The sequence below is a fragment of the Prunus persica genome, chromosome G5 (assembly GCF_000346465.2).
Source record: "Prunus persica cultivar Lovell chromosome G5, Prunus_persica_NCBIv2, whole genome shotgun sequence".
Taxonomy (NCBI): domain Eukaryota; kingdom Viridiplantae; phylum Streptophyta; class Magnoliopsida; order Rosales; family Rosaceae; genus Prunus; species Prunus persica.
In genome coordinates this window covers 11045933-11073912 of record NC_034013.1, presented here as the reverse complement: position 1 = coordinate 11073912, position 27980 = coordinate 11045933, and the positions used below count along the sequence as shown (strand labels likewise).

Genomic DNA, 27980 nt, shown 5'->3' with positions numbered 1-27980 from the left:
TGGCCTTGCGAATACTTATATATTTTTCATGTCACCATTGTCTCTTCTATTTTGTAAAGGGGTAGAATTGTTATACTGAGAAAAGTACTAGAACTTTGTGTGAGTGTAATGGTTAAATTGAAGGGTGGATGTAGAAGCCCCAACACACCCCACGGCCCAAGCTGCTTGCTACACAACTAGAGGAGGTCGCTCGCTAGTCAAAACCAAAAACCGGTCCGGTTCAGTAGCTACTTCTCCCACCGGTTCGGATTTAAGACAGCCATTTCTTCATCGGTTTATTTCTTTTTCTTCATCTTTTCTGTCGTCTCTTTTAGACGAAGCATTTTGGTCTCTCAGGCATTGCGTTGTAGACTGACAGCGAGAGAGAGGAGACGACTCGAGCAAAGAGATGAGCGGGCACGATTCCAAGTACTTCTCCACCACCAAGAAGGGTGAAATCCCTGAGCTCAAGGAAGAGCTCAATTCTCAATACAAGGTTCCTCTCTCTCTCTCTCTCTCTCTCTCTCTCTCTCTCTATATATATATATATATATATACATCTATCTACACAAACACATATTTGTATATGCATATTGATCTATGATCTAAGTCAATTAGGTTTTTTACTCTTAGGATTGTTGGGAGCAGATCTGTTAGTTTACGCTTTGAATTGTTGCTTAAATTGCTGTTTGATTTCTTCGAATTCTGTTTAAATGCCGTCGTAGGGTTTCAGAATTGTTTGGATCCAGTGCGAGTTGGTAATGAGCTTTCTGTTCTGTTTGGGGCGGGAGAAACTGATGGAAATGAAAAGAAAATCTGCTCTTTTGTTTTTAGATTCTTCTCTTAGATTGGGTAGAATTTAAATGCGGTTTCCTTTTCTTATTTCCTAGTAACAAATCGGAGCATTGTTGATTGCTTACAGTAAAGTGAATTGTAGTTTTACATGATCTGTAGACATTTCTAATATCTTTATAGTGTGTGAGTATTTCTCCTTCTTGATTTGTCTTCATGACTTTAAACGCTTATTTTTACCATTAAATTATGTTTTTCTTTTCTTTGGGTGCGTGTTAGGGCCGTATGTTTTCCACCAAAAAATTGACCAGTGCTTGCCTCATTGTTTTCGTTTCAGAATTATCCTTCTTGTGTACTTTTACTTTATCAGAAGCTTTGTGATCATAATCTTCTTTTATGTGTTGTATAGGATAAGAGAAAGGATGCTGTTAAGAAGGTGATCGCTGCAATGACTGTTGGGAAGGATGTTTCATCTCTGTTCACAGATGTAGTGAATTGCATGCAAACAGAAAATTTGGAGCTGAAGAAGCTGGTCTATTTATATCTGATAAATTATGCTAAAAGCCAGCCTGACCTAGCAATACTTGCGGTGAATACATTTGTCAAGGTAAAACTGTAATGAAACCCCAGTCTTTTACAGTTCATCACTACACATCTTCATGTGAATAGGTCATGTCAATTCAGACATTTTTTATTGGTAACTTATATGCTAGTAAATAGGGAACTACAATAGAGGCAAAATGTTGCCATTTGATCATAAGTTAATGGGCGAAGCATATGTGTTAAATGCTGACATTGCATGCTTCAAGAGTGCGTATTTGACAAATCCCATTAGATAGGTTTTGTAAAAAGAGATTATCATGCTAAAGCAAGTAGAAATGGGATTCTTCATATCATATTTAAATTTCAAGTCAATAACATCATCTCTGTCTTCAATTCTCCCTTTAATCCACTTATTTTCTGTCTTTAAAATGGACAAAGAGATGTTCCAAGTATGACTTTAAGGACAGACGAGTTGTTCTGATGGTACCTCCAACAGATTTCACCCTTCTTTTTAACAGATTGCTTAACATCTTTAGGTTAAAATTATTTTGAAGTAAACATTTATATAATAATGCTCGATTTTGTTTCCGATGAACTTTGCGTTGCATGATCAATTATGCAGGATTCACAAGACCCAAATCCCTTGATTCGTGCTTTAGCTGTCCGGACGATGGGTTGCATTCGTGTCGATAAAATTACAGAATACCTTTGTGATCCCCTTCAGAGGTGTCTCAAGGTTGATTTTTCAAGCTAATACTTTTTTGGGCATGCTTGGTTGTTGAAACTTGGTATTAAATGTATTAATAGTTTTCAGCTTGCAGTCTTTACTTCTCAACGTTTTGAAAAGTATTTTACTTGGCTTGCATCTTGCTATCTGTTTCTTAGTTTTGTGTACTTTATGACAGGATGATGATCCATATGTTCGCAAGACAGCAGCCATATGTGTTGCCAAACTTTATGACATAAATGCGGAGTTAGTTGAGGATAGGGGTTTCTTGGAATCTCTCAAGGATTTGATATCTGATAATAATCCTATGGTTGTAGCAAATGCTGTGGCTGCTCTGGCTGAAATTCAAGAGAATAGTAATAGACCCATCTTTGAGATCACTAGTCACACTCTATCAAAGCTCCTTACCGCCTTAAATGAATGCACAGAGTATGTGTACTGTCAGTAGTACTTATTCAATTATTTTTATGCATTGAATACATTTACTTCTGACCTACTTTTTATCCACTGCAGATTATGTTGTTCTGTTTTATCTTTGCTGAGATCCTTTTCAATTGTTTCTCTAACTTGATTATGATACATGTTCAGGTGGGGTCAAGTTTTCATATTGGATGCTCTTTCTAAATACAAGGCAGCAGATGCTCGTGAAGCTGAAAATATTGTAGAGCGAGTTACACCACGACTACAACATGCTAACTGTGCTGTTGTACTTTCAGCTGTTAAGGTGACAATTCCATTTTTTTAAATGTTCTGAATCATATTGTCCTTGTGCTTTGAATTATCATAATCTTGATTACTTCCATCATTGTTTTGTCTTCCCCCTACCTTTTTACTTGCAGATGATCCTCCAACAAATGGAACTTATCACTAGTACTGATGTCGTCAGAAATCTTTGCAAAAAGATGGCTCCTCCACTTGTGACACTACTCTCTGCTGAGCCTGAGATACAATATGTTGCATTGAGAAACATCAACCTTATAGTACAAAGACGGCCTACAATCCTTGCCCATGAAATAAAGGTAAATCAGTATCAGTCTTGACTCTTGCTGCTTGATCCAAAACTGTACACGCTCATATATGCACACTAGTAGCTGATATTTGTTTTTGACTATGCAAGGCAAGCTTACATAGTTCTCAATTCTTTTCTAGGTATTCTTCTGCAAGTACAATGATCCGATTTATGTAAAGATGGAAAAGTTAGAAATCATGATAAAGCTTGCTTCAGACCGAAATATAGACCAGGTATGTAAATCTTTCCAGGAGTTACTATTTCATATTAGACTTGAATGGTTGAAAGATGTCACAATCAAAATCATGCCATACCGAAAAATCATGTTTTCTCCAACATTTCTGCAGGTTTTGTTGGAGTTCAAAGAGTATGCTACAGAAGTTGATGTGGATTTTGTTCGAAAAGCTGTCCGTGCCATTGGTCGCTGTGCCATCAAATTAGAAAGAGCAGCTGAGCGGTGCATTACTGTTCTACTTGAGCTGATAAAGATCAAAGTAAACTATGTAGTTCAAGAGGCCATTATCGTCATTAAAGATATCTTTAGAAGATATCCGAATACGTAAGTTCTGGGTTTTTAGTGTGATTCTTTCTTTTATAGTTATTATTGTGATAATGAAGGATTCGCCCCCTCTAAACTTTGTCATGGATTTCTATCTTGATTACAGCTATGAATCCATTATTGCAACTCTCTGCGAAAGCCTAGACACTTTAGATGAACCAGAAGCCAAGGTACTTAGGTTTCTCTTCCTGTTAAAAAATAGTTTGACAGCTCAAAATTTTGGTTTTGCTTTTTCTCCTGCTTAAAAAAAAGGTTTCACTGCATAAGCCTTCTAATTTCACTTATTGTGTTTTTTTTTTCTCTCTCTCTCTCTTCTCTCCCTCACCCCCTCAAAAGGCATCAATGATCTGGATAATTGGTGAATATGCGGAAAGAATTGACAATGCTGATGAGCTCCTTGAAAGCTTTCTGGAAAGTTTCCCTGAAGAGCCTGCACATGTCCAGTTGCAATTGCTGACTGCAACTGTCAAACTCTTCCTTAAAAAGCCAACTGAAGGGCCACAGCAGATGATACAGGTTTTGCTTTTGTATTATCCATCGAGATTGATCCTCCTTGACTTCTGTTATCCTTCATTTTCAGTAAATGACTTATTAAAATGTGTAGGGTATCAAGGAAGCAACTATATTTTTGATTAGATTGTTGCAATATAAAGTAATGTCTAAGAGGCAAATGCACTCTCTTTTTACTATGAATTGGAATGCCTAAGGTGTATTCATTATTTATTTTTGAAAGTATTTCCTTGCTTACTTGGATCAAAATTGCTTAGATATGATCTAAGTAAAATTCTTACTTTGTAGACTTATATGTGCAGGTTGTTTTGAATAATGCTACTGTGGAAACAGACAATCCCGATTTAAGAGATCGGGCATACATATATTGGCGCCTATTATCAACTGATCCAGAGGTGGGTTTGGCCAAAACGACATGCAGTTTCTTTGTCAATATAATAGCTAATATTTGGCCTATGTTTTCTGTCCCTCTGTCTTACTTGAAATATTTTGTTTCTTTGTCAATCCAATACATACATGGCCTTTTCTTTTTCTTGTACAAGCGCACATTTATATATATATTTTCTTTTGGGAAGGCGGGGATGGGGATTGGAATCTTCTATTGTGAAGATTGCAACAGATTGCCATTAAAGTGTTCATGCGTATGCAACATACGTATAATTGGCCTGCAGTGAACCTTTAGAAAAACCATAGTTTGACAACTTAGAATAACGTATTATGTTGGGGCTGTACTATTGAGTTGTATGTCTCATGGCATGCTTCTTATTTCTCAGGCAGCCAAGGATGTTGTGTTGGCTGAGAAGCCAGTGATCAGTGATGATTCAAACCTGCTTGATCCATCTCTTCTTGATGAGCTTCTTGCAAACATTGCCACGTTATCCTCTGTGTATCACAAGCCCCCAGAAGCATTTGTTACCCGTGTGAAGACCACAACCCAAAAAACTGAAGATGAGGACTATGGTAGTGAAACAGGAAATTCTGAATCACCTGCTCATATTGCTGATAGTGCTGCATCCCCACCAACCAGTTCAGGTGCTCCATATGCTGCAGCAAGACAAGCAGCCCCTGCACCAGCTTCGCCTGCACATGCAGCTGCTGCTCCAGTACCAGATTTACTTGGTGATCTGATTGGCATGGAAAATAGTGCTATCGTCCCTGTGGATCAGCCTGCTTCTCCTGCCGGGTAAGTATAAAGGAGGTTGTAGGTTGTGGGTGATAGTCTCTAAATAAAGTTATATATGAGCTGCTGTTTGAGCGAATGAATTATAGGTTTTAAAAAAAAAATGATTTTCATTAGTTTCATTAGGTACAAAGCATGCTATCGACAAACCTTACTGGATTTTCTGACCTTGATTGCAGACCTCCATTGCCTGTCGTGCTACCAGCATCAACTGGTCAAGGTTTACAAATCAGTGCTCAGTTGACACGTAGAGAAGGCCAAATATTTTACAGTTTATTGTTTGAGAACAACACACAGAGTCCATTAGATGGGTTCATGATTCAATTCAACAAAAACACATTTGGTCTTGCAGCTGCTGGACCCCTTCAGGTAGATATTACTCGTGATTTTGAGTGGGATTTCTCACCAAATAAAATGTCAACATAAAACATTACTGTCTAATAGGTTCCACAAGTGCAACCTGGGACATCAGCGGGGACTCTCCTGCCTATGGTTACATTCCAGAATATGTCTCAAGGTCCTCCAAGCTCACTATTGCAGGTTGCTGTCAAAAACAATCAACAACCAGTCTGGTACTTTAACGATAAAATCTCATTGCATGTCTTCTTTACTGAGGATGGGAGAATGGAGCGTGCAAACTTTCTTGAGGTAAAATCTTCTTGCACCTTCTGTTTCCTTTCAACTTCGGTGTAAGGCCATTTGCATCTTCAATGCTGGAACTTCACGTCCTACTAAGATATAAAACCTCAAATGAAGCGGATAATCGCTGTTGGTTTTTTGTAACTTCTTGACTATATTATTCCAATATACCCATTTAAGAATTACCTAGTTTTGTTAACATAGAAGGGAGCTAGGTTGGGAGATGATAGAATACCATCAATGGACATCTAGCATCCCATTAGGAACATTACTAAAGCATGCTATGAATTTTAATATTACCTTTTAATTAAAAATCTGAAGAAGGGTGAAATGAAGATGAAGTGGGTTGTTCGTTAAAAGTGGGAATTTAAACAAAGTTCTAGCAGAGAGTTTATATAAAGGGGGTTGAAAAAACAGAAAAATAGAGTGGTCTAGAACTTATTGATACAGAGATTCTGATCATTTGCTGGTACTGTAAATTGATTGTACTAAGAGTCTTGATTGTAGCAAACAAAACCTGATGCTTATATCCCCATTGCAGACATGGAGGTCCCTTCCAGATTCAAATGAGATTACAAGGGACTTCCCTGGAATTGTGGTGAGTAATGTTGAAGCGACTCTGGACCGCCTAGCTGCTTCAAACATGTTCTTCATTGCGAAGCGCAAACATGCCAACCAGGATGTGTTCTATTTCTCTGTAAAAATCCCTCGAGGAATACCATTCTTAATTGAACTGACCACAGTCGTCAATAACCCCGGCGTCAAGATTGCAATCAAGACTCCAAGCCCAGAGACGGCACCTCTTTTCTTTGAAGCCATGGAGACGCTCCTCAAGGATTGATTCTGTTTTATATGTTTATATTTTTTGTATCTCTCTTATTTTTTGTTAGCATTTGTAAACTCAGCCTTGGCTATTGAGTTTTTTGTCATCTTTCTGCCATTCTTTGTACTTTACCTTTCTCATTGCCACTTAGATTGACCTTGAATTGTTCAAACTTGGGGTTTTCTATGTTTCAATAGTTTCACAAGTTGTAATCTCGATTGAACTTGGTGTCTAAGTGTGGGTTCAGCTCGTTGGTCGATACTATTATGCAGAGAAATGTACCAGGATTGTTTAAAGCTCTAGTTAAAACTGTTGTTATATTCTTTTCCTTTGCGTAGTGTTTTTTTTCCCCTTTTCAAATGATCTCACGTACTTGTTATTTTTTATACGATGCGCCGTACATTTTCCAATTGATTCTGTGGCATTTACCGGTACTGTAAGTTTGCTCTAATTCTTCGACTCACAAACAATAATGTGTACAGTAGACTCACAACTCGGTGAGGCTGTTACCCCAAAAAAAAAAAAAAAAAAAAAGCAAAAGCAAAAGCAAAATTCTATATATACTAAAGCCCAATGCAACAAGATAGATACTATTCATAAGTTGAGCAGTGAAATGTCAGAAAAAACCCCGTTTCAGTGTTACACAGCCTTATACTTTCCCAACAATACAGTAAATTGTCTATTTTGCCCTTTCTAAATTTTTTCCTGATGTTCCCTTTTTGCCCCTCTCTCTTTGGATGCCAACTCTTCCCACTGTTACTTTTCTACAGGGCGATCGTCTGCATCCAACCAGCTTGGTTAGGCTGGTTGGGGGGCCGCCATGGGATGCACGGCTTCGGTCTTCGGGATTCGTTTGGGGCGTCGATTTCCATTTGGATGGCGCTTTGCGAATCTCACCGTTCGTTTAGTCTTCATCTCATCTCTCCTGTAGTTCGTTCAGCCATTCCAAAGTTCGTCTGAGAGGTTTTCAATTAGAGATTTGTCCCTTGGTTGTCCATTGCATCGTTTGTCTTCAGGTATGCATCCCGTAAACTTTTTAACAGATATTTTGGTCTTCCTCTGAAGAATTTGTTTGTTGACTGGGAGATTTTTTGTCAAGAGACTTTCTTTCTTTTAGTGGTTTGATGTTCATTCGACAGTTGAAGGCTCTGAAAGCAAGCTAATATATAGAGTGACAGTAATTATAAATAGATGGATCATGGATCCTGGTGCAATTTTCTCTGTTTTTTTTGGGCTATTTTTTATGCAGTTTTGATTGATGGGTTGGTGATGTCATGTTAGAGATGTTCAAAGTTTGAACACTACCTCCAATATCTGAATTCTAATTCTTCTCTCTTTCTAAGTTTGAACACTAGCTCTATTATCTGGAACAAATTGGCAAAAAACAAAACACATTTCAATGGAGATAAAATTTAACCATGCAGAGAGCTTCTTTGTCTGAGGTTTAGAAGTGTAAGAGGAGTTGGGGTTGCACTAATTTTTGTTTGTGGTATCATGGAGTCACACAGTCATTTAATGTTATTGATTACATCTGTTTTGCTTGGTTAGGATATAGAAGCTCTGTTTAATTAGTTTTTGGATATTGCGTTTTTTGAAAATTCTTATTTCTATAGTTGTGCTATTGTTGGTGTGTGTCCATTTTGCTTCATTAGGCTATAGATGTAATTAAGAAATAATAGTTTAATTCATGAAAGTTTTTTTCCCTTCCCAGCTATTGATCTGTTGGTCGAAGTTTGAAACATCGTTATTAAATGTTTTAAATATAATTAACAAAACTATAACCTTTATTCTACTTCTATAACATAAAGTTGTTTATACATCATTGCTGCTTCTCTAGCTTACTTCTCCACTAGATCATCTTATTTCTGTTTATAGGTTATTAGATATTTTTAGATCATTTAAATTGTGGTTTGTGTAGTATTTGTTGTTGGCCTTAATTCTATAACAATAGCTTTTTGCTAAAATTTTCTCATTTGTCGACACTGACACCTACCGTTTACCAAGTTTATACCAATAGGGTCAACACCTCTTGAGTTGATTCTATTAAAATTGTCACAATTATTTTCAGTTTATTTTCAATTGATTCAATAAAATTGACCTTATACTGTTTATCCATCAGAGTTAAAACCTCTTGAATGGAGAAGAACATCAGCCAGCTACACAACAAATGCAGAAACTAGGGGTGGGCATCCGGACCGGAAAACCGGAAAACCGAACCGAACCGGTGGAAAAAAACCGGAAAAAAAACCGGTTGACCAAAAAAGTCAACAAACCGGACCGGAACCGGACCGAACCGGTTCCAACCGGTTCCGGTTCCGGTTTTACATCTCTCCGCACCGGACCGGACCGAACCGGACCGGTCATATATTTTATATTTATATTTTTACAAAATTTTAAAATCTAATGCCATATTTTAACTTTTATAATCACTAATTTTCCAAGTTCAACTTCAAAAATTTTCTAAATGTATGAATTGGATTATTTGTTCATTTTTAAGCTAAAAAAATAAGTTATTTATTATAATTTTTTTAATAAAAAAATTTAAAAAAAAAAATTTTTTTTTTAAACAAAATAAAAAAAATAAAAAATTAATAATCCGGTTCAAAACCGGAACCGGTCAGAACCGGACCGGAACCGGTTAGAACCGGACCGGCCGGTTTTTGAAATTTTTTTTGCTTAAACCGGACCGAACCGGACCGGTTAAATAGTACCGGTTCGGTTCCGGTTTGAGGTGAGAACCGGACCGAACCGGACCGCGCCCACCCCTAGCAGAAACAGCTAGATGCCCTCGCAAGAAACATCAAAAAGGCAAAATGCATGCCCACCACCCATTAAAATATAGATAAATGCCTGTACAAATTTTTTTGAACAATATGCAACTCAAGGCTGCTCATATTTTGATGTTTTAATAGCTGCTTGATATATTAAAATATGCATAATATTTTATATAAAACATGTTAGTTGGCACTGTTTAAATCTCAATTTATATATAAATAGGGCCAATATTTTAACATAACAAGCAACACATATATCATCTTATTAATTTATTTTTAGTAACTTAACCGTACTAAACTAAGCACGATGCCGCTATTTAGATCTCAATATGCATATAAACAAAGCCATATTTCCTACATATTTTTACGATTTTATATGCATTTAACTCAATTTCAAAACCCGCAGCATCAAACGGGCGCACTTGCTAGTATTTGCAAATGAGAGGGATATTCGCGCACACAGGGCTACTGTCCAGCCGTATCCTCGTCTGTGTTGTGAACGGACTTGCATTAACACGTTGTAGACGCACTATCCTCGGAGTTATTTATGGGTGTGGGTGGAGCCTGGACTCGAAAATTTTCTATATCCTTTGTGACTCTGTGATTGTAGTTGCCGTGCAATTATTAATGTAAGTGACCTTTCATGGTTACTCTCTGCTTTTGTCCCATCACAATCATAATCTCTCATCTACCAATACCAGAATTCCATTAGTTTTCTATTGGCTCAAATGGATGGAACGTTTTAAACTGGAAAATTGGTGGAGCTTTATAAAAAAGTCATAAATCAAATCAAATGGAACGATTCAGTCATAATGAACCATTTGTAGCGTTTGTAAGCTTCTTTGGGAGAAATGATGGGGACCAATGAAACTTGGGTCCAAAGTTTCCTTCTTTTAATCAAACTATTTGTCTACCATTTTCTTCCCATCACTATCATATAAACCAATGGAGATCAAACGTCAAAAATCCATGTTCTGGCTTATTTTTCATATAAAAAAATTTCCAGTGAGAGCTACAAGTAACATGGTTTTGGATTAGGACTTGTGTTGTTTGATCCACCTGTTTTCCATAGCTTCAATATTCAGTCAACCGATCATATTTATTACACAGAAAATTATCAACCATATGCTAGAACTTGTGCATTAACATATTTGCATTAACAAAATACAATTTTGAGACTTCTTCCGACATTCTAGAATGTTGTAAATAAATATTATTAGACCAATAGCCAGTTAGTATTATTTATATGTATCTTTGATAAGAGGTATGTGACAATATTTAAATTCTCTTAACACAATTGTGTGAGCACTGTACTGTCATTCGTTTAGGCTATCTCTAATTTTCGGCTAAGTTCAAATATGAGGGGAATTACTTAAAAACCAACTTTCATCATTCCGCTTGAACTTAAATATGGGTGATTGGGTTCCCAAAATGAATCCACCAAATGGATGTTATTCTCTAAATTCGATTTTGTAATTTGTAAATTGCCTAATGTGGATTGTAAAAGTAGGGATTGTCCAAATTAAAAATGAAAATTCTAATTTTAAATAAAGCATAAAACTTTTGGTGAAAAAAGAAAAAGGAAAAGAAGGAATCTGAGTCAAGTAGGCGTGGGTGGCCAACTAAATGCTGGAGCTTCTTCTTCCACTTGCACGTGGGAACTGAGAAAGCAAAGCAGCGTTCCAAATTGCATTTGTTTTCTTCTCCTTTCGGGTTTGTGACTGTCTTCCTCCCACCGCGTTAGGGCATCTGAGTTGAGTTGACTCAGCGATTCCACCACCCAGAGGTAAAGCTACCTTCAATATTTTCCCTGATTTCAATCTCCTCGCTGAAAATTAACCTAGAGCTTTGAAGGTCTTTGGGGCTTTTGGGTTTTTATGCCTGTCAATTTTTCAAGAATTTATTGGTATTTGACTGCTTTAATTTGAATTTCTTAAATAGATGTCGGCCATGATAGATATATACTGAGTATTTCGAATTATTGTGTTAAATCTAACAAGAAAAGAACAGAGTTTGAATTTTGATTTGTATAATTTGTTTGGTTCCTGAGAAAATGCAGGATAAGTATATTCGATTTCAAATATTTTCTTTATATGGGTATTTTGGAAACTTAATTCTGCATTCCAATGAGCTCAATTAAACCTATTTGTAGCTGAACTATGTATTTGTTGCGCGTTTATCACCTCCTAGAAAGTAAATAGATAATACATTTGCGCACTTTATCTTTTTTATTTGTGTGTGTGTGTGTGTATGCATATATGTGTACATGTACGCATTCAAAAATCTGAATATATGGTTTCAGTCTTTCAGACCCATTTTTGGTTTTATGAATGAATGTTTGCATGTATGAGTGTAAATGTACATTGCGGACATGACATCTATATTCACTTTATAGCTGCACTGAAATTTTCATAATATTGAAGGGTATCTAATATCGTATGCTTGTTTTTATGTGTGTACCCGTAGATGCCATACCCAAGAGAAAGAAGGTGAGTCTCCATTTTAAGTTATGTTTACAGTTACAAGTTTGTTCACTTAATAATGAGATGAGTCATATTGGATATAAGTCTCATTCGCTTTTGGTGGTTATTGACTTAGGTCTGCTTCACCACACAGCTCCCCTTCACCTGTAAGAGGCCGCCGGTCAAGATCATTGTCGAGGTCTAGGAGAAGTCGCTCTAGGTATTCTGGAAATCTCAATTTGTAAATTGTTTTCAAGGTCACATTTTGGAATATTTGTGGTTTTATTCAAACTGAATTAGTGGGTTCGAGCTTTGTTGAGTTGAGTTTAACATTAAACTGGTTCTCTTGCTCCAGGAGCCAATCTGTTGATGCATCCAATCCTGGAAACAATTTGTATGTAACAGGCTTATCCACAAGGGTCACCTCCAGTGATCTTGAAAAATTCTTTAACAAAGAAGGGAAGGTACGGGTGATTGCACATTTAATTTTGGAATTGTATATGGCACACAAATTACCCTGAGACAACTTAAAGTAGATTTAATTTATTGTTCTATGGGGATTTCAAATGACTGCAACTCTTTTACTCAAATATCTTTTGAAAGAAAAAGTAAGGAAAGAACCAACTTGAAAATAATTAAAGTTTCAGTCGTTTGAGACCATATTTTGAAATTGGTCCCTTGTTTTTCAACTGGCTATTGTAATTTATATTTGGATCTATCTAGAAACAAAAGGAGACTTGTGAGTTCCAAAGAATGGAGTCACTTAGGAACTTCGACAGCTATCCTTTCCATTTACTCTTCATTCCTGAGATTCAAGAGAAGCCTTACAAGTGATTCTTGTAAAAACAATAACTGTTCTGGTTTCTAACAGAGTGTGTGCCGAGAAATGTGCTTTCTTTTCTTTCACTGGAGTTTAAATACTAGGTCATTTAAGGAGAGGTGCTCTGTGTTTATTAAGTCGTGGCTTTACGTCCATTTGGAAAGTAGTAACCTTAGAGTATCTTATTAGAGATCATATTTCAAGAAAATTACATATAAGCTCTGGTTTCAGGTTCTGGAGTGCCATCTGGTTACAGACCCTCGCACCAGAGAATCTCGTGGATTTGGGTTTGTCACAATGGAAACTGTTGAGGATGCAGAACGCTGCGTCAAATATTTGAATCGTTCTGTGCTTGAAGGTCGATTAGTAACTGTGGAAAAGGTATTAGCTTCTGTCAAAGGATCAAGAAAGTTACTGTGCAGTATGCAGCTAAATTATTTGTACTTTTTATTACTATTATTATTTTATGAAGATTTGCTTTCTTCAGAAATGTTGCCTGATAAGTTTTGGCAGCAGGTCTGGTCACTGTAGCTTCATCGAATTCACAATCTAAGCTCTAAACAGTTGAAACTATCCATTCACGACATGAGTTCTGCGTCGACATTCAAAACTCATCAATTCAAATTCAACTATTTTGCCGAGGGTTGAACCCCCTTTATTCCTCTTTCTTCGTTGGCAACAGCGTCTGCCATGGTTGTTTAACCTTAATATTTAAGATACCCTAGAGACATGGTAAATTCTTCTTGTTGCATTTTCTTTTTGGGCTTATCCTACTTAATCAATCCAAGATATATATTTATCTTATTTGTTAAAATAAACGTTGGAAGTTGGACAGAAAATCTCCTTGCGGCCAGTAGGTTAGCATGGCATGCCGTTGACTTGTTGTACGGTTAGGAGGGTTACTTTAAGAATATGAGAATAGTTGCACCGTTCTGGATCTTCCAGTTGTGTGGATATAGTCATCCACATGGAAGGCGGTTTCCAGTTTTCTTCAAGTAATGTGTAGTTCCAAGCAGCAGCTTATTGAAAGCACTGTTTACTGCTTTGAGTAAATTGTTGACTTGTTTATCCACCCCTTATTTATCTGCCGTGATGTTATCTTGCATTTTGTGTATATATGCAGGCAAAAAGGAAGCGAGGGAGGACACCAACTCCAGGAAGGTATCAAGGTTTAAGAGATAAAAGAGGTACAGATAATATTTAGTATATGTATTTTTCTAGCAATTGTATTTTGTCACTGACCTTGGGCCATTGTTTTCTAAAGTTGGGCCGCATCTGCACCCATGTTATTTCCAGATGATGACACGGGTTGGACACCAAATTCTCATTTAGAACTTTTGTCATTCTTATGCTTGTATGTGACTTTGGCCACGCTGCCACATGAGGTTTAGTGTGTTAACCATAGGTCTGAGCAATATGCACTTGGGGTGTATTTTTGGATGTACAGCCTAGTAGCTAGAAATCTGTGGTCTCCTTCCTGTTCAGCCCCCCTTTTGATTTGTTCATTGAAAGATGAGTTTTAAAAAAGATAACCTTAGAAATCTATGATGTTCATTCTTCTCATCCTGTCCTTGTTATCACAAGTCTATGGTGCCTCTTTCCCTTTGAGATGGGAAGGTGCTGCATTTTGACACAGCATTCAGACACTTACTTTACCATAAATATATGCACTATTCATATATTCATATCTCATATAAACCATGGTTAAAAAGATGCAGGACGTGATCACGATCGTGATCGTAGACGATCTCGTAGCTATTCACCGCGTCGGTTGCCAGACAGAGATCCTTATTCCAGGGACCGTCGAGGAAGATCACGCTCTCCATACAGTAGGAGGGTGGATGAACATTCAGACTCGTACAGGAGGCGCAGGGAACGATCCTTGTCAGGTGGCAGAAACCCTAGATAGAGCAAATTCATCCAAATGTGCTTCTGCTCTTCCCTGCATTAAATTGTTTAATGTCTATGATGTGGGATTTTAAGATCTTAGTACAATTTGCCCTTTTATTTTACCTATCGTTTCCTGTAATGTTGTTGTACTTGTGTTGTATGTTAACAATTTGCTCCAAACAGACACCTGACTAGTTCACTGTTGTTATGGCAGCTTTCACATAAACATCTTGTATGCCATATTTACTGTTTGTTCTTGCAAGTTTATGTTGTGGTGTTGCCATAAAAATGTTGTTTGTAGATTTCATCTCATCAACGATCTTGGTTCTGCAGACTGTACCAGGACCACTTGATTACTACCCAAGTTTGAATATGTAATTTTGATTTACAGCTTAACAGAACATATTAGGCATGTAGGGTAATATGATTCTTGCTCTATTCTAGTAGGTTTAGTGCCGGAAAATTATTTCTCATCAAATCTTTTCCGTGAACAAACACAGCCTTACGCTAAGCATTTTTGTTAGAAGTGAGTTTATTATACAGACAGTTTAATATCTTTTGTATGTTCCACAAGCATTTTTAGGTTAATCTGCTAATCGTTATCAAGAGTATTTTTGGTTGAACACATCCGAAGTCCTGTGTTCGAGACATCATCCCCCAATATCGTTTGAATAAAAACACCAAAACATGATAAAAGGTCTTGAAGGAAAAAGCGAGGGAAGACCGAAGAGAAAACTAGAAAAAACAAAGGCAGAAAAGGGTACACGTACGAAATATAAAAAAAAAAAAAGAGGGAAGATAGATTGAGTAGCCTAGGAGAGGAGAGAGAAAGAGCATGTGGGGGGAAGAGAGAAGGGGGCCCCACGCTTTGAATTCCCAAAAATCTGAAAGCGGGATTGTGAGGAAGGAAGGAGACTTTGAGAGTGAGGTAAGTGCGCGCCAGCTGCGTTGCTGCATTGCTGCTGCTGCAAAGCAAAGGGCGGACTTCAAATCAAATTTCAAATTTACGCAATTTTTTCTTCTTCTTTCTTTTTCCGTTTCTTTTCCTTTCTTTATTTGTATTTGTATTTTTTAATTTATTTTTTTTATTACATTACATAAAATGGTATTGGTGGTAAATAGTACGGTTTTTAACACTGTTCTCTGAATTGTACACTTGCTAGGATAAGATCCTACAGCTGTGTTTCTGACACGTGTACGTCATTTTCTCTCTCGAGTGAACGGTCACTTCCGCTTCGGCTTCGGCTTCGGCTAATATGGCTTGGCCTTCTCCTATTCCCAATCTTGAAGTGGACCCGAAGTAAACTTTTTTGAAAAGACCGAATTGCCCCAAATAATTCCAACGAAACCATTGCTCAGATGAGGAATGTGGGGAGAGTGAATTTCGACCGTTCGAATTTTAGTTGTCGGACAAATGGCAAACAGGTTATATATATATATATATATATTTTTTTTTTTTTTTTTTGGTCGAAGGCAAACAGGTTATATTATTCACATGCATTTACGAAGTTGTTGCCTTTTGGCGGCTCAATTAGCAAACCAAATATTTTTTTTCTTCATATGTGGGTCTAATTGTAATTGTGTAATGTAAGGGATAAATTTCTTAGATCGAACCTTAACAGTTGTACAACATATGAACTTTCAAACTACATGTGATTTTCTGAACCCAAAAAAAAAAAAAAACAAAACTACATGTGATTTGTGATGTTTGCAAATATTTAAAATACACCCTAAGATTTTATCTTGAATAAAGAAGCGAGCATTGAAAATTTTCTTTATTACTCAAATAATATATGCTATAAATTTTAAAATTTAAAAAATTTAAAATTGCGACTGGAATTTGGGTATTCTCTAAGGTGAATGGCTTAGGGTTGAGAATTGTGTTTCTGTATTTTGAGAATTTTCAAATACAATCTTGTTGAAAATAATCTACGAAATTTGTTTCATTGAATCTATCAAACCCTTTACTTAAAAGGAAAAAAATTGTATATACTTTAAGAACCAAACCATATAGGAGGAAGATTTGATTTTGATTTGTACTACTTGTTGGAGTGGATTATGAGTTCAAGTTATTACCCTTTTATACCCAAAAGAAATAGTTATGCTTTATAGTGAAAGAGAGAGAGTAAATATTTATTTTGTTCAATAAACTTCAAATTTTCAGATATTTACAAAGGAGCCCACATGATCACGGAGCAGATATGAATGGGCCATGCACCAGTCCTTCAAGCTCCCATCACACGACAAAAACGACAACAATCTCTGAGCTTTCGAGAGCCGAGCCGAGCCGGCCCTCCCATTTCAACAGGCAATAGCCGGTTTCACCGGTTACAAAGGCGTGACCGTACGGCAAATGGCAGGTCGTTTCCTTGGCAGTTGGTAAGCATTTAGTGTGCTCCTTCTCTCTCTCTCTCTCTCTCTCAGCAAATTCCAATCTTTTTCACTGACTCTTACAAAAGCCTCTGCATTTTTCACAATCTTCAATTGTTTCATTTTCTTTCATCTTCCAGATCCCTCAAAATTGTTCAAAACCCTTTTTTTGTTTTCTTCTCAGAGCTTCTTATTATATTGCTGCCATTCAAGCAGGTATTAATCTGGCTTTTCAATTTGGTTTTGGGCACATTTGTGTTCATAGCCAGTTCTGATTTTGGGCTGGTTCAAATTCATATCTTGCTGATTTTAGCTTCAAAAGTTCATAAATTTGTTACCAGCTCACTCACTGTTCTCATTTTGTTTTTTCTTGGTTTTTATGATTATGGTTTATTGGTATTCACTTTGTCATGGTTTTGTTCTATGGTTATAATGCAATCAAATTTTCTTAATTCGTTGTTGTCAATGAAACTTTGAAGCATAGCTGAGCTTTTGAAAGAAAAAGAAATCCCAAAGTGGGGCATAAACAGTCAAACGAAAATGTTGTGCCTGTTTTTCCTTTTTTCTTTTATTTAATCATGTTGGTTTTGTACCCTTTGTCTGATTAGCTCAGTTAAGTCGGTTTTTTGCTTAATAATTATTTTATTCAGTTTTTAGATTGGTCATGGTTTTTTTAAGTTCAAATTGAAATCTTAATTTCTGAATTTCTGACACTTTCTCAGCTGCCAAACAAGGTTTTGGGATTGCTTTGGTTGAGTGCTGATATATTTTCTCGGTTTTTAGTTGACTGCTGATGTATTTTCACTACAAGAGTGAAGAGTTTTCTTTTATTAATATTTTTCTAAAGAAAATTTTCAGCACTTTTTGATGAATTCTTATAGAGAACAATTCCGTTCAATCTAATTCAATGCAGTATACTGGTGAGAAAACTAATCCATGTGTATATATATTCTGTTTATTCAGGTCTTGCGTGATGTCACTGCAAATGGAAGCTTGATGATAAGCATATCTTTGATCTGAAGCAACAGTGCTTCATTTAATGCGATCAATCTTAGCCCGTGAACCAGTGATTGGATTCTATCTTCTTTGCTCATAGCATTGAACATTTCCCTAAAGAGTTCGTGTCAGACCTCAAGAATTTGCTCATTCATAAAGAAGAAGGGTCTCTTTCTCTCTCATTAGAATTAATTCCAATCACTTTATGTCTCTGGGTTTATTTATGACATGACCTTTATTTGTATTCTGCTTCAGGGATCAAAATTGGAGCTTGGGATCTTCTTCTTCAAAAATAGAATCAAAAACCTTTGTTGGCTAAATGGGTGCACAAAATTTCTTCTATCTGTGCAAATTAGTTGGAGACTGAGACTTGATTTTATCCTAATTGGTAGGAGCATCTTAGAGTTTAGTAATTAAAAAAACCCATTTGAGAAAGAGGTCTTTAGGATTGAAAAGATGGTTTTTTATTTCTCAGACTGGCGAATTCAGAAGTTGGGTATTGAGTAGTGGAGCTAAAACACTTCTGTGCAGTGGTTTTATTTGTTTTTTAATTGTTTCTGATCCAAATTGGGAAGAATGCTAGAGCCTGAGCTCTGTTCTTCTAGGATGCTATCGCCTTTTCGTGAGGAAAGCGGGGATGAGGAACTTTCAGTTCTTCCCAGGCACACCAAGGTCATTGTCACTGGAAACAATAGAACAAAGTCTGTCTTGGTGGGTCTGCAAGGTGTGGTCAAGAAAGCTGTTGGCCTTGGGGGTTGGCACTGGCTGGTATTTTCTTTTTACTTTCCTAAACTGTTTTCTTTTCATTTAATTTTCTCCTAATTTGCTTTATGTGGGCTTTGGGCGTCATTTTGTTTTTTGTTTTTTGTTTTTTGTGTTTTTGGAACTGTTGTGCCTAATTTTTGCTTTGATGTAGTTTTCTAGATTATTTGGGTTGTTTTCTTTTTCTTTTTCTTTGGTCAACTGTGTTTTTTTTAGGAAGTTGGACTCTTAAGCATTTTTCTTTTTTCCAGTACTATTTTATTTACTTTCCTGGTTTCTGGGTACGTAGGATAATAGGTCTGTGCACTGTTGTTGTGTTTGTGTTGTGTCAAATTTTCCTCATTTACTCATTCAAACACGTCTTAACTTCATGGGACAAGATTCAAAGAAATTTGTAAGTTTAACAATATCCCATAAAATTAGGCATCAATCTCCAGCAAGGCATGGTTGTTTTCTGCTTTGAGTAATAGGGGTTTTTGCTTTTCCAACCAATTAAAGATTTACGTTCTTGGACGGCAAAATAGGAATTGTAGTTTTCTCTGGTTGGGTTTCATTGACCTCCCTTTGCATAGAGCTCTCATCCTTTATGAGCTCGCTGGATCTAACCAATCATGTCTGCCAAAGTATGTTGTTTCTTTTAATGTAATTTTGATTCATAAATTACTGTAAAAGTATGGGTCACTAGAATGTTTTCGAGAGCTCTGTTATGTGTTCTGTTTATTTAATTGCAATTTTGTAAATTATATCTTAATCTAGGGTTAGAGAATTTACCCAATAGCTTTTAGTCTATTGGTACTTCACTTCCCAATCTTGGAAAAGGTCCCAAGTTTGATCCCCTCTCCCTGGTTGATAAAAGAAAGAAAAGAAGTATGGTTTCTTGATGTTATGTCTATGCGTTCGTGAAAAAATTGCAGTTCAATACCCTCCTCCACATTTGGGATGCATATTTTAACCCATTAATTTTCGCCATACAAGGTTCTGAAAAATGGGGTTGAAGTTAAGCTGCAAAGGAATGCATTGAGTGTGCTGGAACATCCTACAGGGAATGAAGAAGATTCTGATCATGATTACTCTAGCAGCAGCTCTGACCATGGTGACAAGGAGAATGATTTCTGTAAGTTTCATTATACCATACCTGATGACAATTCTAATTTCTTCAGTTATCATATTAACTGGTAGAGTTGTTCCACTGCAACCCGGAGGTTGTTGACTTGAAATGGGAAACAGCCTCTCTGCAAGGAGGGACCATATTCAGATCCTGATGATGGGATTGCTCTTCTTGTCATATTCAATTGGCATTTATTAGAACTTAAAACTCTATTTAAGTTTGTTATTGTTTTTCCTTGGGCAGCTAGATGTCTTGAGTTTCACAAATCTAGTAAACCAAGAGTTCGATATCCAAGGCCATATGTTCCATCCACATTAACCAAGTCAATAAATCGCGGGAGTTATAGAGAAGTTCAATCCATCCACAGACCTCAACCGGTAAGAAATTGCAAAGGAGAGAACTAGGTGTTTATGTGATTTGTCCATGTTAATGAACTTCTTGCCATTGACTCTTTAATCCGTCAAGCAAATGAGTCCCAATATGTTTTCACTTGTTTTGAAATAGTGGTATAAATGTTGTGTGGAATAAAAAAGGATATTGAATTGGGAGGTTTTTGCTTTAATTCCTTTGGACTAGTTGGATGCTTCATTTTGCCTATGATGACCTAATCAAGTAATACCACATGATTTGCTTGAATATGCTCGTCTGTCTCACTACAGTCGTTCTGTTGAATGATACATTTTCAGGCTTAGTGAAGCAATCTTCATGATCTGATATCTAGTTACCCTTGTATAACTATTATGTTGTCTAAGTGAAATCTTCATGATCCCAATTTCTATTTACACACATTATTGTGTTGTCTAATCCTTTGCACGGATGATCAGAGGGTAAACTTGGCAAAACTAGGAACAAGCACATTGCGGAGGTATTGCAGACACTTCAACCTTGTGGGTATCACTGATTCCTACACTTTATTTTCTCTCTGCACCTGCCTGGTTATGATATCTTTTGACTAAATCCAGTTTGCAATTTGAAATTGTAGTTAACCAGCAATTCTAATCCAACAAGAGAACAATTGATCAATGTTGCGCAACGACATTTTATATCGCAGCAGGTCTGTCTCACTCACTCGCATACAAGTGTGTAAACAGAAAAGTACATATATGCTGTTTGAACGAGTAGTTAGATTTTTACGGTATCCTCTTTTTTTCTTGGTTACAGATGCCATTGGATGAAGTATCGGTGGTCACTGAATTCGTCGATGCTACCAGGAGTCGGAAATATGCTGAGTGGGCTGGAAAACGTGCAGAGCGAGAGATGTGAATGTTGAAAGGAAGGAATGCTTGTATAATAATATACATATATATATATCTACCCTAACCTTTAGATCAGATCTAATCATAGACTGATATGGAGAGTGATGTGGAGAGTGTTTGGCTTACTATAATCTCTCCCTCCAACCCTAACTTTGTACTACAAGGCTCATACCTTACCCATGCTATATATCATTAATCATTAGATATCTTCTCTCTTCTCTCTGTTATTTGAGTACTAATGTGATGTGATTGGTTTTTTTAAGAAAATGTAGATGTAAATTTATTTATTGTTGGTTTATGACTTCTGGGTTTTGCTTGAATTGAGTATCCTACGAAGTTTTCAGCTCCTTTTTGGCCTCAAAACTTTTTTGAAAAATTGGGTGTTGGCAATGGGCCATATCTGTTCAAAACTTTAAATGATGAAAAGCATTGGTGGATGTATAACTAACAAACCCCTCAATTATATATGAATAATTAATTATGGGGTTTGCTGGTGGAGACACCAAGCCAGGCTGTCATTTGGTGACATGGGGATCTGCGTGCCACTGTGGTTGAGTTGGGTGATATGGACATCTTCTTCTCCATGTTGTACCCTACGTGGCCACCCCATAATTTTATTTTCTGTTTTTAGGGAAGGCACCAGAAGGCCACCAGCTCTCCTTTCCGCTGACAAGTTCACAATTTTGTATAGCGGATAATTGTCATGATTATACTATTGCCTGCTAAATAATTGTACGAATGAGATGTAATGCTTTATGGTGTATCGGCAAAAGTGAAACACTTTTTTCCTGAAAAGTGGTATTAAGTATGACAAATTCGGCTGATGCACCCTTTAAGTACAATTATCTACTTGACCCATGCCAAGGCTAGGGCAACTAAGAATAAAGATGAGATCACCCAAGAATCCTAGCCCTAGAAGAATTGTCGTCCTCTACCGCTCTATAAGGATCTTGTGACCATTCCACGAAGGTATGCAATGCCAACCACGAAAAACTGTCTCGTACGCTTTGAAGGTTCTGGAGGACAGCTTGGTCGGTCATGCTTACCTAGGTTGGACGAATTGCCCGATCTTAACCTCGAGAGGCCAACACAAGACTGTCTGCTTCTATGAAATCCTAGGTAGAAATGTGATGTGATTATGCCACCATTGCCATGTTAGTTTACAGAAAATGAATGGGTTTTATTTTATGAGCAAAAAGGGCCACAGATTAAGCTATGGAATATCAAACCCAGATTTACCAGCTGTGAGCCAGTATAAGCACGCTGAGTCAAGCCCAACAATATTTGTGGGCTTCAAAACAATGACCCAACCAAATGGGTTGTCCCAAGCAAGAAGAAGCAGCCACCTTGGTACAGCAACAATCAACAAACCCAAACCAAATTTCAACAAATAATATTTTTTTGTTTTAAAGAAGAAGAGATAATATATTTTATTTTATAATTTTTTTCTTGGAGAAAAGTTTTTATATTTCTCAATTTCAGTATTATTTACTAATTTAGTATTTCTTTTCCCACTGAAAGTGCACACAAACGCAGACAAAAACAGAACCAAAAGCCATCTCTCCTCCAAAACGCACTCCAACAAGTCCACCGTCTCTCACCAGTCACCTTCAAATTCCCAATTCCCAAATTCCAAATTCCAATTCCGATCGAAGCGTTTTCCATCCACAGGTACTAAAAAATTTCCAACTCCGAAATTCAAAAACGTTTGCTAAAAACGAACTGTTTAGAATTTACTTCTTCTTCTTTGTTTTGTTTTTTAATTTTCGAAGAATTTTTTAGCAAAAACCTATTCGATTGATTTTTTTTTTCTTCTTCTTAGTTCATTGGTTTAGAGATTTTGTAGCTGATTATATATTTGTTTCCTCTGAGTGTTGGTATCTTCTGCTTTGGCTTTTAGCTTTTGTCTTCCATAATATTTTGATGCTGTGTTTTTTGTGTGTATTTGATTGCCCTTTTGCTTAGTTTTCGTGATTTATGTAAGGTTTTATACCTTTGCTCTTCGTACTGAGCGTTTTTTTTTAATATGCGCATCATAGTTTTTGCTGCTTTGTTCATGGTATTGGAGAAGTTTGGTTTTCTCTGATTTTTACTTTTTATTTTATAGCTACATGTATTTATGATGCAGCTAATATCAATAAGAACATGTTGGGTTTACTGGGTTTTTCGCTAATGAGCATGGTAGAGTTTTATAAGAATTTGGGCCATTTATATAACTTTCCAAAATCTAGAAAGATATGATATGATCCAGTTAATGATGATTGCTTTGAACTAGTTTCATCAAAGTTTAAGAAGGGGACCCTTTGTGTTTGGACAGCTGGTTTAAGCTGTGGGGGTGTCTAAACATAGAAATTGTATTATCGGTTTTGAGATCGTAATTTTTCACAAGACCAAACAAAATAAGATGTTCAACATATTAGCTTATTGCGAACTGTGCACATGTTCTGTTATGTCTAACAGATTTTTTCTTTTTCTTTTTTTTTCTTTTTTTTTAAATGTTGAAGGGGATATGTGGCATCAAGTGCCAATAGTTCTAGGTCCGCAGCAGAGATAAGTGAAAGAAGACAATGGGAGGCTGCTGCTGTTGTTCTTCCAAAGGAACTGAAATAGGTGCTGCACCGACATACTATTACGTGAGTAGAATGCTTTTCCTCATTCTAAATGCTTTTCTTTGTTTTTCTATTTCTTTGTGTTGAGCTACATCTTTTCTGTTAAAAGTTTATGTTTCATTTTTTGTTTCTTGTGAATGATTAAGGAGATTTGGCTGTTGATAATTGGCTTGATAAATGAACTCAGTTTTTAGATATTAGAGTAGGTTGGAACTGAAGTTGATTTTTTTCTTTTTAGTTATCACATTTATTGTTCTTTATATATTTGTGAACTTGAATTTGTGTGCAGTATCCAAGGTCATCGGATGAGCATGTGCCATTGTCGTCTCGCCAAGGTGTTACCTCTGCACTCTCCACAGGGCTTCTCGTTGATACAAATTTGGATACATCAATACCTGACACTTATAGACCACCTCCTACCCCTATTCCATATGACGTGGCTGTAGTAGGGCATCCTCATACTCCACCAGCGGCTCAAGAAATTTGTGGCAACAAGAGTGAAGGTGCAGTGCTGACAACAAATTCTGATTCTGTTCATGAAGCAGTTGGTGGAAATGCTCAAGAAGCTTCACCTAAGTGTGAAGACCTGAAGGATTCAGACTGTAAGGCCCAAACTGATTTTGAACTTGATGCGGAAAAGAAGTCAGAAGTTGAACTTTCGAAGTCAGTGGAATCTGTTGCTTTAGTACCAGAGGAAGAGGATGTCTGCCCCACCTGTTTGGAAGGTAAAGTTATTAGTTCAACGGTTTTAAACTTGTATAAGGGAGGCAATTCTGTTTTACCATTACTCTTATTTTAATAAAAATCCCCTTCATTTGATTATTGTGGGCTTACTGCAAGTTGTCCATTCAAGCTGCATTCTTTGTTTTCCTTTTGCATAAAGATGTTAAACATTTAGTCACTAGACCATTTCCTTCGTCTCTGCAGAGTATGATGCACAGAATCCAAAAATTACCACAAAATGCGAGCATCATTTTCACCTTGCTTGCATTCTTGAATGGATGGAACGAAGTGACACATGTCCTGTGTGTGATCAGGTTTGCCTTGCTTAATATTTTCTTTTGTGTTGTGATTCAATGAAAAGAGATATCCATTATCACACATAATATTCAGAGGGCTCTTCTTCACTTATGATGCAGGAAATGATATTTGATCCTCCAATTTAGTTCAACCAGCAATTGAAGTCAAGTTCTTTCCTTATTCAAGATTGGTTTGAGAAGCAGAGGTTACAAATGCACGAAGTCCTTTTCTGTGTTCACTGTTCAGTGACAGTCACAGATATGGCTTGTTTTAAATTTTGTTTCTGGAGCTATGCTCATTCAAATGCAGTGTCTTTGTGCATTTGTTTCCTTTCAACTCAATGATAATGAAAAGGAAGAGGGGGTAGAATTGACACTGGCTGAAATTAGTATTGAGGTCGATTTTCTATTTGTAATGCATTCATTCTTAGATCGTAGAACATCTTACTATGAACCATAAAATGACATGGGTTAAATAGATACTGAAGTTGGGAGGTAGTAGTCAGATTCATTGTCCACAATGAGAAGTTAGTTTCCGAACAAGAAAGGCGAACGTATTGTTCTCTCTCTTTCTCTTTCCGAGTATAGTTTGTTTTTTCCATGGTGAGCTGGTCCACATGTGAGCAGTTGGTTTTTGCTTTCTCCCTTGAATTGATCATGTAAATGACATAAAATTACTTGTTCATTGCTGGTGCCGGAGTTCATTGGTGTAATGGAAGAAGGTTCATGTGAAAAGGACTTGTTGGTTTTTCAGATGATTCATGTATATATCTCTGGGTTTGGTGATATGTTTCATTAAGTTGATTGACATGTAGATTCATGTTATACATGCTAAAGGTTACGTCTTGTATTTATACTATACATAAATACATATGGTTGGCCCTTTTTATAAAAGCATACAGAGTTTGTTTGTTCATATTTACCAACCAAAAAAAACCATGGCCAGGGGTGCTTAGCTAAAGTTTTCAATATTTTTCGGCAAATTTTGAACTTAAGAGTTCAATATGTTCTGGGATTGAAATTGGGAAGGGCATTGCATGTTTGTGTGATGGTGGACAAGGCTGGACAAAAAAGTTGAAATAGATTCATATGCTCTTTTGCTTTTTAAAAAACATGAAGAGACAGCATTGAGGCTTTTAATTTAAGTATATTCTGCTCTTCTTGTTCCATCCTAAAATGGAATCTTGGAAGAAACACGCTACTGGGCCTTTTGCATTTGCTAGGTGCTTCCCATCCTGCTTCTGAAAAAAGCACTTCTGTGGAACTCAACACTGGACGCATGCAAACGCACTGGCCTCGAACTGCATGCTTATGTATGTATCCAATCATTTTCATGTAGTCACGTGAGTGTGTGAGAAAGAGGGAGACTGATGATGTGTTGTGCTGATGAGCCTCGTGTTCTAGGAATTATTCTGACTTAATGAGTTGAGGTTATTTGTCATTAGGAAAGATATCACGTACAAGGGCTGATGGTTTTAGTGAGGAATTTATTAATTTTATTAATTGATTACCACTTCATCTTTTATATTTGCATTGCCTTGGTATTAAAATCAAATGATAAACGGTAATGGTGGGAGAAAAAAAAAAAAAAAAACTCGGCGGGTTAATCGTTTTATTAGTCCCTGAATTTAGACTCAATTTGCATTTGAGTACTTCAATTTTCAAAATGTTTTCGTGGTCCTTTAATTTTAGTTTCGTTTGGACAAATGGTCATGTCGTCAATTTTGTTAACTTTTTTTGTTAAATGCAGGAGCAAAATGGTATTTTTTATATTAAAACCAAAAAAATGAATTACAAATCATATCTTTTAAAATAACAAGAAAATAAAATAAAATAAAAAAATAAAATAAAATAAAGTTTGGGGGGAATAGAAATTAGAATAGATGGGGGAGAGAGAGAGAATTTAATTTTTAATTTTTAGTTTTTTTAATTTTTTATTCATATTTTAATCTATTTTGATACAAAAATATCATTTTGCCCCTGTACTTAACAGAAAAGTTAACAAAATTGACGGTAGGACCATTTGTCCTAATGAAACTAAAGTTAAATGACCACGGGAACCATTTTGAAAATTGAGGTACGTAAATACAAATTGGGTCTAAATTCAAGGACTAATAAAACAATTAACCCAAAACTCGGCCAGCACCGAACTTGTCAATTGGACTGAATTGGCTCTATATATATATAAAACTTGTTTTTGAATCGAACTGAACCAAGGAGGACCGGTTTGGTTTGTGTTTTATAATTTTATTGGGACTCAAATAACTCTTATAGCAAACCGAATCGACATACTGGCTGGACTTGATTTGGTTCAATTATCGTAGTTGTTTTTCTTTATAATTGAACCTAGCGATACTGGTGCTTGGCCGCAATTGAAGGGCGGAGACCATTGATGGATCCAGGAATCTTACTCATAGGATCATAAGGTAAAAAGTGGTGGTTATGACGGCATGATTTTGGCGACAGCGGTGATTTTTTTTTGTTTGTTGGGGGGGGGGGGGGGCGCCAAAATGGTGCCGTTTTGGCCAAGTCTTTTTCTTTTTTTAAAAAAAAAAAGCTTAGGCCTAAACGACGTTGTTTTGCCCAGAGAGTTTTAAATTTTAAATTTTAAAATAATTATTATAAAAAGAAATAAAAAAATTTAATTAAAAAAAACACCTTCTTCTTCAAACTAGCGAGTTGTTGGAGGGCATTCAGTGTGGTCATTCAACCGGCTCAGGTGGATCACCAATCCTATTCCTATGGTTTTCGTAGGGTCGTTCGACCCCCAGTGACCCCACTGTGACTCCGTAAGTGGCGGAGACGGCCAAACCGAACTATACCCACTCCAAATAAAAAGTTAAAGGCACTTCATTGGGTCAGCAAAGGCATAGAGTCTAGTGGTCATTTGCCAATAATCTGAAGAAAAAGTTGTTTTGGTTTCACCCTTTATTTCCTTTGGAGGGGTTCTAAATGGGTGATTCCAATCTCCTTTTTCTTTGTTAGTGTTAAGTGGTTACGGTATTTTTCAAATGAAAGGTTTGTGACTCAAATCACCCCACTTGTAAAAGCAGCGTTTTAGATTTCGTCAGCTACCAAAATGTGTATACATCTCGTTTTTTATATAAGCGATATTGAGGGAGGGGGAAATCAAATTTAAAACTTCGAGTACAA

The 27980-nt window shown here is 36.6% G+C and overlaps 4 protein-coding genes across 7 annotated transcripts; all 4 read left to right on the top strand.

The window, feature by feature from the left end:
- LOC18776452 (beta-adaptin-like protein B) lies at positions 167–7121 on the top strand. The gene is made up of 15 exons (XM_007210320.2): positions 167–475; positions 1181–1378; positions 1937–2050; positions 2220–2470; positions 2630–2765; positions 2881–3060; positions 3191–3283; positions 3398–3609; positions 3716–3779; positions 3946–4125; positions 4422–4514; positions 4893–5302; positions 5479–5668; positions 5744–5947; positions 6480–7121. Exons 1-15 carry the CDS (start codon positions 389–391, stop codon positions 6777–6779), a joined length of 2712 nt encoding a protein of 903 aa, XP_007210382.1. The 5' UTR covers positions 167–388; the 3' UTR covers positions 6780–7121.
- Positions 11089–14996, top strand: LOC18775647 (serine/arginine-rich splicing factor SR45a). 2 transcript variants are annotated; one of them, XM_020564372.1, is made up of 7 exons: positions 11089–11321; positions 12002–12024; positions 12134–12217; positions 12353–12461; positions 13049–13198; positions 13941–14004; positions 14536–14996. In XM_020564372.1, exons 2-7 carry the CDS (start codon positions 12002–12004, stop codon positions 14724–14726), a joined length of 621 nt encoding a protein of 206 aa, XP_020419961.1. In that variant the 5' UTR covers positions 11089–11321; the 3' UTR covers positions 14727–14996. The 2 variants fall into 2 exon arrangements, with proteins under 2 accessions (XP_020419961.1, XP_007209603.1); XM_007209541.2 differs by having other exon boundaries at positions 11091–11321; positions 14530–14996.
- LOC18776444 lies at positions 17110–21419 on the top strand. 3 transcript variants are annotated; one of them, XM_007208715.2, is made up of 9 exons: positions 17110–17293; positions 18041–18239; positions 18329–18461; positions 18549–18841; positions 19811–19949; positions 20187–20320; positions 20768–20830; positions 20926–20997; positions 21105–21419. In XM_007208715.2, the coding sequence occupies exons 4-9, from the start codon at positions 18650–18652 to the stop codon at positions 21204–21206; spliced, it is 702 nt and encodes a 233-aa protein (XP_007208777.1). In that variant the 5' UTR covers positions 17110–17293; positions 18041–18239; positions 18329–18461; positions 18549–18649; the 3' UTR covers positions 21207–21419. The 3 variants fall into 3 exon arrangements, with proteins under 3 accessions (XP_007208777.1, XP_020420118.1, XP_020420119.1); XM_020564529.1 differs by having other exon boundaries at positions 18329–18841; XM_020564530.1 differs by lacking the exons at positions 17110–17293; positions 18041–18239; positions 18329–18461; positions 18549–18841 and adding an exon at positions 19014–19458.
- Positions 22698–25743, top strand: LOC18775764 (probable E3 ubiquitin-protein ligase RHB1A). Its single transcript, XM_007209532.2, has 5 exons — positions 22698–22870; positions 23704–23832; positions 24098–24533; positions 24736–24845; positions 24948–25743. The coding sequence occupies exons 2-5, from the start codon at positions 23767–23769 to the stop codon at positions 24972–24974; spliced, it is 639 nt and encodes a 212-aa protein (XP_007209594.1). The 5' UTR covers positions 22698–22870; positions 23704–23766; the 3' UTR covers positions 24975–25743.

What these genes read in the sequence shown, in the direction of transcription:
- LOC18775764 (XM_007209532.2), top strand. Translation starts at nt 23,767, where the DNA reads ATGGGAGGCTGCTGCTGTTGTTCTTCCAAAGGAACTGAAATAGGTGCT. An exon ending in CTGCACCGACATACTATTAC is followed by an intron (nt 23,833 to 24,097) that starts GTGAGTAGAATG and finishes ATTTGTGTGCAG; the next exon opens with TATCCAAGGTCATCGGATGA. An exon ending in CTGCCCCACCTGTTTGGAAG is followed by an intron (nt 24,534 to 24,735) that starts GTAAAGTTATTA and finishes TCGTCTCTGCAG; the next exon opens with AGTATGATGCACAGAATCCA.
- LOC18776444 (XM_007208715.2), top strand. Translation starts at nt 18,650, where the DNA reads ATGCTAGAGCCTGAGCTCTGTTCTTCTAGGATGCTATCGCCTTTTCGT. An exon ending in TGACAAGGAGAATGATTTCT is followed by an intron (nt 19,950 to 20,186) that starts GTAAGTTTCATT and finishes TTCCTTGGGCAG; the next exon opens with CTAGATGTCTTGAGTTTCAC. An exon ending in GACATTTTATATCGCAGCAG is followed by an intron (nt 20,998 to 21,104) that starts GTCTGTCTCACT and finishes TCTTGGTTACAG; the next exon opens with ATGCCATTGGATGAAGTATC.
- LOC18776452 (XM_007210320.2), top strand. Translation starts at nt 389, where the DNA reads ATGAGCGGGCACGATTCCAAGTACTTCTCCACCACCAAGAAGGGTGAA. An exon ending in AGCTCAATTCTCAATACAAG is followed by an intron (nt 476 to 1,180) that starts GTTCCTCTCTCT and finishes TGTGTTGTATAG; the next exon opens with GATAAGAGAAAGGATGCTGT. An exon ending in CCCTTCAGAGGTGTCTCAAG is followed by an intron (nt 2,051 to 2,219) that starts GTTGATTTTTCA and finishes ACTTTATGACAG; the next exon opens with GATGATGATCCATATGTTCG.
- LOC18775647 (XM_007209541.2), top strand. Translation starts at nt 12,002, where the DNA reads ATGCCATACCCAAGAGAAAGAAG. An exon ending in CCATACCCAAGAGAAAGAAG is followed by an intron (nt 12,025 to 12,133) that starts GTGAGTCTCCAT and finishes TTATTGACTTAG; the next exon opens with GTCTGCTTCACCACACAGCT. An exon ending in TCTAGGAGAAGTCGCTCTAG is followed by an intron (nt 12,218 to 12,352) that starts GTATTCTGGAAA and finishes CTCTTGCTCCAG; the next exon opens with GAGCCAATCTGTTGATGCAT.